Genomic DNA, 12,491 nt, shown 5'->3' with positions numbered 1-12,491 from the left:
TACACTTTATTTTTGATCAATTTGATGTTCTCTTAATGGACAGACAGACAGACAGACAGACAGACAGACAGACAGACAGACAGACAGACAGACAGACAGACAGACAGACAGACAGACAGACAGACAGACAGACAGACAGACAGACAGACAGACAGACAGACAGAGATTGACCACAACACAGGGGTTTGGGTTATTGGACCGAGGCTGAGTTTGGAAGTGGAAAACTAGGGTTGGCTGCTGATGAAGTATAGCCCTGTGATGCCAAGCTCCAAGCTCAGAGGAAAATGAAATAATGACAAAAGCAGGCTTGGTAGGTTTTATACTGCAGCAACTGCTGCTGCCTGTGTGTATAAAAACTTAATGTCTTGAATTGGGTTTTATAAGGTGATATTAAGAATAACCAGAGAAACCCGTAAAGCCCTAAAAATAATGCCCAGTAAAAATCTAAAATAACTATGCTGATGTTGCCTCTCAGTGCTTATGTTTCAGTTGGGGTTTGTTGTGACTGTAAATGCACTGTTAGCCCAAAGTACACGTTTAACAACATGCGTTGAAATGCATCTCCCATCTTCTGGTTTACAGTGGAACACATACTGCTCACACGCACACGCGCACGCACGCACACACACCTCACCTCCTGGCGTCTCTGCTCTGTACACAGGTTTGCTTATCCCCTCCTTGTTCTCGGCACTCATCTTGAGAAAGTGCAGAACTCCGGGCTCTGAAACACACTCCGTAGTTTAGTCACATGTTCACTCTCTCTCTCTCTCTCTCTCTCTCTCTCTCTCTCTCTCTCTCTCTCTCTCTCTCTCTCTCTCTCTCTCTCTCTCTCTCTCTCTCTCTCTCTTGCTCTCTCTCTCTCTCTCTCTCTCTCTCTCTCTCTCTCTCTCTCTCTCTCTCTCTCTCTCTCTCTCTCTCTCTCTCTCTCTCTCACCTTAACTTTCTTATTCCTCTCTTTCTTTATCTCTCCCACTCTCTCCTTCTTTCCCACTTTCTCTTTCTACATCTTTCCCACTCCCACTTCCTCACTCTCTCCCTTCCCACTCTCTCTCTCTGTCATCTCTTACCTACATCCTCCAGTACCTCGGACCGTCTGTCCTTGTCCACCTTGATGAAGCGGAGTGTCCTCATGGACTTGCCGTAGCCAATGTTGTAGCGGTCCACCGGCCGACCGTCCAGCTCGTTGGGAGGTTCCCAGCTTACCCTCAGGCCCTTGTCCACCAACGTCAGCTGCACGTTCCGCGGCCGCAGGGGCTTGTCGGCTATCACACACACACACACACACACACACACACACACACACACACACACACACACACACACACACACACACACACCCACCCCCCCCCCCCCCCCCCCCCCCCCCCCCTCACACACACACACACACACACACATCACAAAAACATAAAATCTTCAGTAAATGAAAGCATTATAGAATACTAAATGTTGGTAGATATTCAAAAGAAGGAGGAGGAGGGGCTGATCAATGAAATGAAAACCAGATGAGGAACGGTGAGACTGAGGGTTATTTGTCCGTCTTCTTTTTGTCTGCATTTATTGCAAACAAAGCAAAGCAAATACCAGTATAACGCAATTTTTTTTAAACAAAATACATGCGGAAAGATAACATTTGAGATCTCTTCATGTACCCTTTCCTTTGATGCCGTTGAACATGCACGTGTTATTGAGACGACAGCAGAACACGCTCCTAGTCCAACATCAGACCGAGCAAATGCAATAAAGCATTTAGTGGAGTATTAACACATGAATATAAAACTCCCAATCTAACTCGTGTGAACGGCGCGTGCGAGCGTGCAGTTGATACATCTCCAGCAGTCGATAATGATTCGGCATCGACAACAACACTCCAGCTGTGACGCTCACACAGAAGACCACATCACTGAATTCATCACAATCACAAACAACGCCTGTAAGGAGCCTATCGTTTGCTCGGATAACACAACTTCAGCTGATTCTTATCTTCTGTAATGCCAAAAGACAATTATTACACATAGTCAAAGGGATGCACAGGAGTCGTGGTTACACTATTTAAGTATCTGCTAGGTGAATATGAACAATTGATGAAGTCCTGAACTGTGTGAAGAAAATCCCTGTCTGATGCCCATGATCAGTGTGCAGCCTCTCCAACAGTCTACAGGGTGCCTTCCTCTATCACGCTCACTAACTGTCTGTAGAAGTCTCCGGCAGTAGTTTCCAGGTGTCAGTCCAGTTAGAATCCTCCTCGCTCATCATTTCCAGATGGAAATCGGGGTTTCGCGATCCCGAAACAGTTTGTGGAAGCCACTAGTAACTCCTGTCAATCATACCGCAGTAAGCAGGCTCTCCCAACTCTTTATTGGACTGATCTGTTTTCTCTGCCTTCCTCTATATGTCTACTGTTTGCTGAAAGCGCTTCTCATCACTATGTCTGCTTACTGTATGACGCAACCACTCTAGCGCCTAGCCCAGGAACACAGCCAAACACAATAACTGGAGATACTGTTAGTGTGTGTGTGTGTGTGTGTGTGTGTGTGTGTGTGTGTGTGTGTGTGTGTGTGTGTGTGTGTGTGTGTGTGTGTGTGTGTGTGTGTGTGTGTGTGTGTGTGTGTGTGTGTGTGTGTGTGTGTGTGTGTGTCTAATAATAAACCATTTATGAAGGAAGAAAGTTGACTTTGAGGCTAATATCATAATTTAGACAGTCTGGCTGAAGTCAAAGAGGTTGCAGTGTAACTGTGGTATATTTATATTATATTTACGTTGTTTTATAGTGTCATACTAATTTGGCTTTTGTTGTTTTTTCCCCCAAGAAAACCCTAAGATACTGTGCATGTGTGTTGTGTGTGATAGTTGCGATAGTTTGACTATGTAAGGAATGAGGATAGTTTTAGTGTTGTGTAAGGGGACATGTGTGAAAGTGTGTGTGTGTGTCCCTGGTTTTTAGGAAAGTGTGTGTGTGTTTGTATGCAACAGAGCAAGCAGCATGTGCAGCATTAAGCCCTAAGGTCATGTCGTAGCCTCGTCCAAAAATTGTCTTAGAAACCCTCTGGGTCATGCACCTGCGCTTCTCTGCAGATCTGATTTCTACAGCCTACCAACCCCTTTTTCCCCACAAGAGACACACACACATTCACACACTAACCCACATATAACTCTCCACAAATTCAGCAAACCAGTGAAACCATGGCCCAATATACTCATCCCTTCACATAATCAACACACCAACCCCAAACCATCATGACATCATGGTTCTCTGTAACCAGCACAGGGTATGAGTAAACTACACTGCAATGCTACCTACTCACCAAGAGGAATGCTAATCCTGTGAATTAGGAGTTCACACTTTGTCTTTATACAAACGCATTCTGTCCAACACACACACTCTCTACACACACTCTCTCTCTCTCTCTCTATTCTCTCTGTGACGGATGTTCACTAGCCCAGGTGCTACCTGTTTAACCAAACATAACCACGCCCAGAGATGACATCCTGAGGTGAGACCCATCAGCGGCAGGGTTGACGGACACCTGAGTGACAGGTGAGAGAGCCTGGGTCGGCCCCACGTCAGGTGATCAAACGCGCTTGCAGTCGACACGCTGGAAAGTATTAGCTACATGTTTTCGCTCCCTGTCTGTCAGTCTGTCTCAATAGATGTGTCTCTCTACCCGGATTTCCCCCTGTGTTACAATACAAACCCAAAAAACCCTTAAATCGGAGATCTGCCAATCCTGTAGAAGTGCTCCTGTAGAATTCCTCTTGGTGAGGTGGAATGGAGAAATTCCTGTGGCTTGTGAGGACACGAATCCCTCTTTTCCCCTTCTGCCTTTCTCTAACTTGAATCTCTCTCTGTCTCTCTGTCTCTCTGTCACCCAACCAGTGACCTCCTGTCGACTCTGTTCAATAGCCAGGTCCCTCCCCAGAACTCCTCTTATTTTGTTCATCACAATGCTACTGTAGTGTCATACTTGGCTAGGCTTTTGGGGATTTTAGGCCTTTTCTGCTTTTACTAAGTGCTTATTGTAAGAAATGAATAGCCCTCAGTACTGTGTGGAAGTCTGGAAAGTGGGGAGGAGTAAAAGATGAAGGGGGAGCAGTGGACAAGAAAAGGACAAAACCACAACAAACAGCATCTATGTTTAATTGGATGACCTCACTCACTGAGCATGCATGTCTGGGAGAAAGAGTGAGAGTGAGAGAGCGGGAGAGAGAGGGAATAGAGAAAGTGAGTAAAGACAGGAATTAGAAATAAGGAAGTCAGACAAAGAGGGTTCAGAAAGATTTAATGGGAAACGGAGAGAGATAGAGAGAGGAGATAGGGGAGAAAGGGTAAGGGAGAAGAGAGGGCTATTGTAACGTGGCAGCTAAATCAGATCAACAGGGATTAGCTGGCTAATCTTCTCCAAAACTCCAGCCTTTTGAATTTTTTCACTCAGGCCTTTTTTTTCCTCTGGTGTGCAACAGGTACTCTCACAGCAAGTGTGAGCGTGGCTCCCAAATTTATTTCACAAACCGTGCGCTCTAGGCACTTCTAAAACATCTGTACTCTCTGTGGATCGGAAATCTCTGTCTGCCTGTGCTATCTCCATTTTACACTTCACCTGCTAACATGGAATGGAATGGAGAGTGATAAATGAGACCCCAGTGAGACACAAGGTAACCTGCTTCTGCCCCGCAACCTGCTCAGGGAGAACTTCCTATCTGACCGATCAAAATGCTGGATCATTGGTCAGTCTGCCAAGTGATTTGGCTTCAACGTCTCTTGTTGTTGTCATCGTTTTAGCATATTTTACACCTCCCTGTCACACTGAATAACCCTCCCACTGGGCACAGACGTCAATTCAACGTCTATTCTACGTTGATTCAACATTATTTAATTTGACACGGCGTGGGAACAGCGTTGATTCAACCTGTGTGTGCCCAATGGGCTTCTACTGACAAGAATGATGGTTAGGTGATGTGCTCAGGGAGGTCTTTTGAGATGGATATTCCATGCCTCTGTCCACCCTGATGTTCATCATTCCAATTAGTTAGAAGCATGTGTTTACCTATTCTCCTATCCCTATGGTAACAGAGGAAACTGAGAGACACCTGTTTCCAGTGGCGAACCATGGCTATTGGACCTAGGCCTTCAGTGGGTAAAGAAAATCTTCCAACACTCAAAACAGAAAAATAACATAGCATCACTTAATGCGCCCAATTGAATCTAACAGACCTGAGGCTAAGCCACGCTTCATGCTGCCACTCACACAGACATAGCAACAGCAACTGCTGACACAGCCTAACGCCATCACTATCCCACTATCACCAAAAGCGACAACAGTGACACATCAAAGGATGTGAGTGTAACAGGCGTGTGATGCTGAAAGGACAGTGTCCGTAATACCAGCACACTCCAGGTAGGAGAGAACACTTTTAGGCTGATAGAAAGACAGCAGTCACTCACAGCATGATGTTAAAGAATAAGCAGCACATTCACTCTGACATAATTAGCAGGTAGGTCCCAATCATAAGAACACAAAAACACAACCATTAGGCTAAGCATTTCCCAGTCAAAATGTATAGCTATTACGCCAACATCTTCTTCACATTCAGCACACAAAGTCATCTGTGATCTAAAGTTTAAATGCAACACTGTTTCACAAACATAAGTGTATATTTTTTTTTAACTGCAACATTGTTGCACAGGTCGTAGAGGCAGACAACAAGGATTAGACAAACCCCAACAGTTGCAAACAAATGATAGCCTAGTAGCATGGGGAAATAATGTCTAGACTCTAGCTGGGCTATGGGACAGTGGATAAATCTGATGGAACAGTTTTATTTTATTTTATTTTTTAAATATTTTTTTTCACCTTTATTTAACCAGGTAGGCAAGTTGAGAACAAGTTCTCATTTACAACTGCGACCCGGGCCAAGAATAAAGCAAAGCAGTTCGACACATACAACAACACAGAGTTACACATGAAATAAACAAAACATACAATCAATAATACAGTTGAAGGAAATCTATATACAGTGTGTGCAAATGAGGTAAGAAAAAGGGAGGTAAGACAATAAATAGGCCATGGTGGCAAAGTAATTACAATATACCAATTAGACACTAGAGTGATTGATGTGCAGAAGATGAATGTGCAATTAGAAATACAGGGGTACAAAGGAGCAAGATAAATAAATAAATACAGTATGGGGATGAGGTAGTTGGATGGGCTATATACAGATGGGCTATGTTAACAAGCATTACCTGTGGAATGTGGGGATTGTGGTGCTATAACTCCATGCTATCAACCAGTCAGCATCCAGGATCCAAACAACCTGTCTTATAATGATCATTTGAAACTTAAGTTCTTGTTGAAAGTTAATCTTGAAAAGGGCAAAACTAACAAATTAGCAACAACATCCTCTTCGATAACACCTGCTGCAGCCGCTACATGCTTTATAACTAACCTACAACAAAGTAGTTAGCTAGACCGTGGGAAAACTACTGCTCACTATTGCGCAATGACCTGTCGGCCTTCGAGAAGGCAGAAGTTTCCATACGTTTTTGTAAAAATTGTCCCACCCATTACAAGTCTAAATGTGATTGGTTGATTCCACTGTCACTCCAACATTCTGCCATAATCAGGGTTGGGTTCAATTCATTTTAATTAAAGTCATTTTATAAAGTGACCCAAATTCTAATTCCAATTCCACATTTTCCTAATTGGAAAGCTTTGAAGAGAATTGGAATTTGACTGTAATGTAAATGGAATTGACCCCAACCCTGGTGCTAATACAGTTGAATGGGAGATGCCTTCTATTTAGCTTCTGAGGGCCTGGCCAATGGCTGAATTAGGTAGCTAGATTTGTCTCCCCCGAGACAACCAAAAATAAATCCTGATTGGATTTATGTGTTGTCTTATCCCTTTCCTTTCCATCACAAACGGAAGAGATTAAATCAGAATTTTGTTGAAAATAATCATATAAGTGGACTCATGAGTGGCGCAGCGGTCTAAGGCACTCCATTACAGTGCTTGAGGTGTCATTACAGACCCGGGTTCGATCCCAGGCTGTGTCTCAGCTGGCCGCGACCGGGAGATCAATGAGGTGGCCCAGCGTCTTCTGTGTTAGGGGAGGGTTTGGCCGGGCCGGGATGTCCCATCGCGCTCTAGCGACTCCTTGTGGCGGGCCAGGCGCATGCATGCCTTCCTCGGTTGTACGGCGTTTCCTCCGACACATTGGTGCGACTGGCTTCCTGATTAAGCAAGAAGTGTGTCAAGAAGCAGTGCGGCTAGGCAGGGTTGTGTTTCGGAGGACGCACGGCTCTCAACTTTTGCCTCTCCCGAGTCCGTACGGGAGTTGCAGCAATGGGACAAGACTGTAACTACCAATTGGAAATCACGAAAAAAGGGGTAAAAAAAAAAAGTCAAATATTTTTGAAAAGAGGAAATAGAAATGAAAATGAAATGTATATTTTAATACTAAAACAATGATTTGATCAAATCCTTAGGGATTATCTGAAGACATAGAAGGCCCTCATCTCTTACACCGGTGGTGAGGATATTTTGGAGGGGAGCGCGCTCTGATACAGAGGAGCTAGTCTTCACAGCAAGCACAACAAGACCCGTGGACACGATAATAAGTGGCAGGTATCGGATTTTAAACCTAACACTAATCTTAACATTAACCACACAACTAACCTTATGCCTGACCCTAACCTTAAATTAACCTTAAATTAAGATCAAAAAGAAGATTTTTGTTTTCATGGATTTTTACAGTGCTTTCAGAAAGTATTCACACTCCTTGACTTTTTTTCCACTGGCCTACACACAATACCCCATAATGTCAAAGTGGAATTATGTTTTTCAATATTTTTTTTTACAAATGAATTAAAAATAAAAAGTATTCAACCCCTTTGTTATGTCAAGCCTAAATAAGTTAAAGAGTAAAATGTTGCTTAAAAAGTCACGCAATCATATGGAATTGTTTTTAGGTGGTCATACCATGGATAATTTAGCTACCTGATTTTGAATTTTAGGACCCTTGTAGGTATCAAAAAACATATTGGATTAAATGTTGAATTTGGCCATTACTACTATAGCCCATAGAAACATATTGTCATACGTTCATAAATGTCAAAACAGACAGTCAAAAAATAATATCTAGTAGATATTAGAAAGTTTAGGAAATATTTTAGTTTTTTGGACACGTATTTAGCCCCCTTGTTTAGGGGGGAACAAAACTACCTCCATACTTCCATTCATTTTTTAAAACCGGTACCGGTTACCTTCAGATGAGTCCAGTGACACTTGTGGAGGTAGTAGAGCGAAACGGAGAATCTCCCCTTTCCATAGTGGGGTCATATTAGTTTGTAGCCCAAACGGTTCGGACACTACCGACAGAAGTTGGCACATCATCGGTACCGACTTCAGACGAGTCCCGTGGAGTTTGTGGGGGGTCGTGCGCAAAACGGAAAACACCATCCTGTTCGTGAGAGTCTCATCTTTCCATAGAGTGATTGACACGCTACAAACGTTTTTGTGAGAAGACCAATTTTTGGGATGTCTCATGGTCTGACAAACACGGCTGTAGCTCACTGACCTTCCACCGCAGATGCTGAAGGCTGACTTAGGCAGATGCGTTGGATTGAGACGGTGGTCATATCTCTAGCTTAAATTGACAGATTTTTATGACGATTTTTTTATTATGTTACTTAGATTGTTGCACGGAGGAGTCATTAGACTCTTACTAACATGATTTTTGAATGACTACCTCATCTCTCTACACCACAGGTCCCTCAGTAGAGCAGTGAATTTCAAACACAGATTCAACCACAAAGAGCAGGTAGATGGGTAAAAAATAACAATAGTCACTACAAAGATACAAATGTCCTTCATAACTCAGTTGCCGGAGAGGGATTGGTGACTTTGGTGACTTTGAAACAGTTACAGAGTTTAATGGCTGTGATTGGAGAAAACTGAGGATGGATCAACAACATTGCAGTTACCCCACAACACTAACCTAATTGACAGAGTGAAATGAAAGAACCCTGTATAGATAAAAAAAAAAATCTAAAACATGCATCCTGTTTGCAACAAGTAATACTGCAAAATATATGGCAAAGCAATTAACTTTTTGTCCTGAATACAAAGTGTTACGTTTGGGGCAAATCCAATACAACACATTACTGAGTACCAAGTAGTGGCTGCATCATGTTATCGGTATGCTTGTAATCGTTAAGGACTGGGGAGTGTTTCAGGATAAAAATGTAACGTATTGGAGCTAAGCCTGCTGTGCTGAAGACAGTGAATGTTCCTGATAGGCTGAGTTACAGTTTTGACTTAACGAACCAGTTAAAAGTTTGGACACACCTGCTAATTCAATGTTTTTTCTTTATTTTTTTAAATGTTCTACATTGTAGAACAATAGTGAAGACATCCAAACAATGAAATAACCAAAGAAGTGTTAAACAAATCAAAATATATTTGATATTTTAGATTCTTCAAAGTAGCCACCCTATGCCTTGATGACAGCTTTGCAAACTCTTGGCATTCTCTCAACCAGCTTCACCTGGAATGCTTTTCAAACAGTCTTGAAGGATTTCCCATATATGCTGAGCACTTGTTGGTGGCTTTTCCTTCACTCCGCAGTGCAACTCATCCCAAAGCATCTAAAATTAGTTGAAGTTGGGTGATTGTGGAAGCCAGGTCATCTGATGCAGCACTCCACATTACTCTCCTTCTTGGACAAATAGCCCTTACACAGCCTGGAGGTGTCCCACTAAGTGCAAACCAGATGGGATGGCATATCGCTGCTGAATGCTGTGGTAACCATGCTGGTTAAGTGTGCCTTAAATTCTAAATAAATCACAGACAGTGTCAACATGCTTCAACGTGGGAGCCACACATGCGGAGAGCATCCGTTCACCTACTCTGTGTCTCACAAACCAAAGGACATATTTCCACCATTCTAATGTCCATTGCTCATTTCTTGGCCCAAGCAAGTCCCTTCTTTTTATTCGTGTCCTTTAGTAGTGATTTCTTTGCAGCAATTCGACCATGAAGGCCTGATTCATACAGTCTTCTCTGAACAGTTGATGTTGAGATGTTTCTGTTACTTGAACTCTGTGAAGCATATATTTGGACTGCAATTTCTGAGGCTGGTAACTCTAATGAACTTATCCTTTGCAACAGAGGTAACTCTGGGTTTTCCTTTCCTGTGGCGGTCCTCATGAGAGCCAGTTTCATCATAGCACTTGATTGTTTTTGCGACTGCACTTGATGACACTTTCAAAGATCTTGAAATTGTCCAGATTGACCTACCTTCATGTCTTAAAGTAATGATGGACTGTCATTTCTCTTTGCTTATTTGAGCTGTTCTTGCCATAATATTGATTTGCTTTTTACCAAATAGAGCTATCGTCTGTATACCACCCCTACCTTGTCACAACACAACTGATTGGCTTAAACACATTAAGAAGGAAAGAAATTCCACAAATTAATTTTTAACAAGGCACACCTGTTAATTGAAATGCATTCCAGGTGACTACTTCATGCATGGTTGAGAGAATGTCAAGAGTGTGCAAAGCTGTCATCAAGGCAAAGGGTGACTACTCTGAAGAATCTCAAATATAAAATATTACACCTTTTTTGGTTACTACATGATTCCATATGTGTTATTTCATAGTTTTGATGTCTTCACTATTATTCTACAATGTAGAAAATTGTACAAACATTTCAGAAAATCCCTTGAATGAGTAGATGAGTCAAACTTTTGACTGGTACTGTAAATCTATTTGAAAATATATGGCAAGACCTGAAAATGGTTGTCCAGCAATGATCAACAACCAATTTGACAGAGCTTGAGGAATTTGGGAAAGAATAATGGGCAAATGGTGTGGAAAGCTCTTAGAGATTAACTCAGAAAAAGTCACAGCTGTAATCAATGCCAAAAGTGCTTCTACCAGGTATTGACTGTGAATACTTATATAAATGAGATATTTCTATTTTTAAATATTCAATCAATTTGACACAATTTCAAAAAGCATGTTTTCAATTTGTCATTATGGGTATTGTGTGTAGATGTGTGACAAAGAAATATTGAATCCATTTTGATTTCAGGCTGTAACATAACAAAATGTGGAATAAGTCAAGGGGTATGAATACTTTCTGAAGGAACTATAGGCAATTTTGACTTTCGAGAGGAAATCCTTCACCTCTGCCTCCAGGACAAGAATCATCCCAATAAAAGTCAAACTGCTAATACGTGGAAGCTATAGTGACACCTGGATGCATATGGAGCGAGATTGACAGAAACTTTATGAGAAAGTGAACCATTTCCTCCTTGCCCCTTCTCCCTGCGAGGTTGGAGTTGAAAGCCGGGGCATCATGGAGTTGCTACTGGCGCCAATTAGAATACCCTTTTGGCACTGTGACGTCCCATTATCAATTAAAGCATTTTTTTCTTTATATTTTTTGGTGTGGTGATTGATACTAATCATATGGCTTATGATCTCATATTCGTCATCTTATTTTAATTGTAGAGCAAAGCTACTTCAGTGTGCGCCAATGAGGTAAGCGCATATTCCATGACTCCTGCGCTCAAAAGGCTACATCACATTTTCCTTCCAGACCAGAAACGATGAAAGACCTAGTTTCACGGCCCAAATTCATTATTATTGCTCACTTTGACTGGTATGTTCATTCCCCATCTGCAAACTGTTAAGCATTTTTCTTTTCATCATTTGTCGCCAAAATAATATACTTTCCCTCATATTTTGCATAGTTTGTTTATGCCACACAAACCAGAAGATCTGCTAAAATGAATCTCTCTCACAAACACTTTTTCCTGCAATGCAACGTGGTAATTATGATATATGTCCCAGCAGCAGCTCAATTAGAAGCTATTGGTCTCTTGACATGATATAAAACAAACAAAGAAAAACAATTGCGGATTGGGAACTGGATATATTATATTTATGGGGTAAATAATTCATTGATTATCGATTAGGCTATTAGCCCAGTTCCACATATCCCAGACATAAATCAATCAATAAAGTGCTACCTCACTAGTGAAAAACGGAAACCATGCATCTGCTCTGAAAATATAAATTAAAAGGCTGATTTTACCTGTTAATCCAGTACTTGATGCACAGAAGGTGACGAAAAGCACTAAGAGAGTCCGTGCTGCGGTGGATGCCATAGTGAGTATAGTGCGCTAGTCCCGCAGTGCTGCGCAACAGAGGGAAAGGGGAGGGAGAGTGAAGTCTGGCTGGACTAGGAGCACCTTCAGCGGGGAAGAAAATAACCGGATGCATCTGGTTTTCAGGGGAAACCATAGAGTAAGATAGAGTACTCATCTTTGTATCTGTGCGTCTGTGATGTCTGTGACATAGCGTCTGTGACAGTATGGGCAGTGCCGTTGAGGCAATCTTCATTTTGAAATAGCACATTTTCTTCTTCACGATTGGTTGATCCCTCCTGATGAACCCGTTGGACATGACTCCAACAGGGTCACCA

At 42.2% G+C, this 12,491-nt stretch overlaps 1 protein-coding gene across 1 annotated transcript in view; it reads right to left on the bottom strand.

Moving 5' to 3' along the window:
• LOC139556641 (fibronectin type III domain-containing protein 1-like) overlaps positions 1–12,248 on the bottom strand; it is an 88,303-nt gene extending 76,055 nt beyond the window's left edge. Inside the window, exons 1-3 of the mRNA XM_071370838.1 lie at positions 12,102–12,248; positions 1,068–1,262; positions 635–721 (exon numbers count right to left, since the gene is read on the bottom strand). Of these exons, the coding sequence (XP_071226939.1) occupies positions 635–721; positions 1,068–1,262; positions 12,102–12,174 (355 nt within the window). The 5' untranslated portion in view covers positions 12,175–12,248. The remainder of the gene's footprint in view (positions 1–634; positions 722–1,067; positions 1,263–12,101) is intronic.
• Between the last annotated feature and the right edge of the window lie 243 nt (positions 12,249–12,491).

Source organism: Salvelinus alpinus, chromosome 27 (assembly GCF_045679555.1).
Source record: "Salvelinus alpinus chromosome 27, SLU_Salpinus.1, whole genome shotgun sequence".
NCBI classification, from domain to species: domain Eukaryota; kingdom Metazoa; phylum Chordata; class Actinopteri; order Salmoniformes; family Salmonidae; genus Salvelinus; species Salvelinus alpinus.
This window is presented reverse-complemented; position numbering and strand designations above follow the sequence as displayed.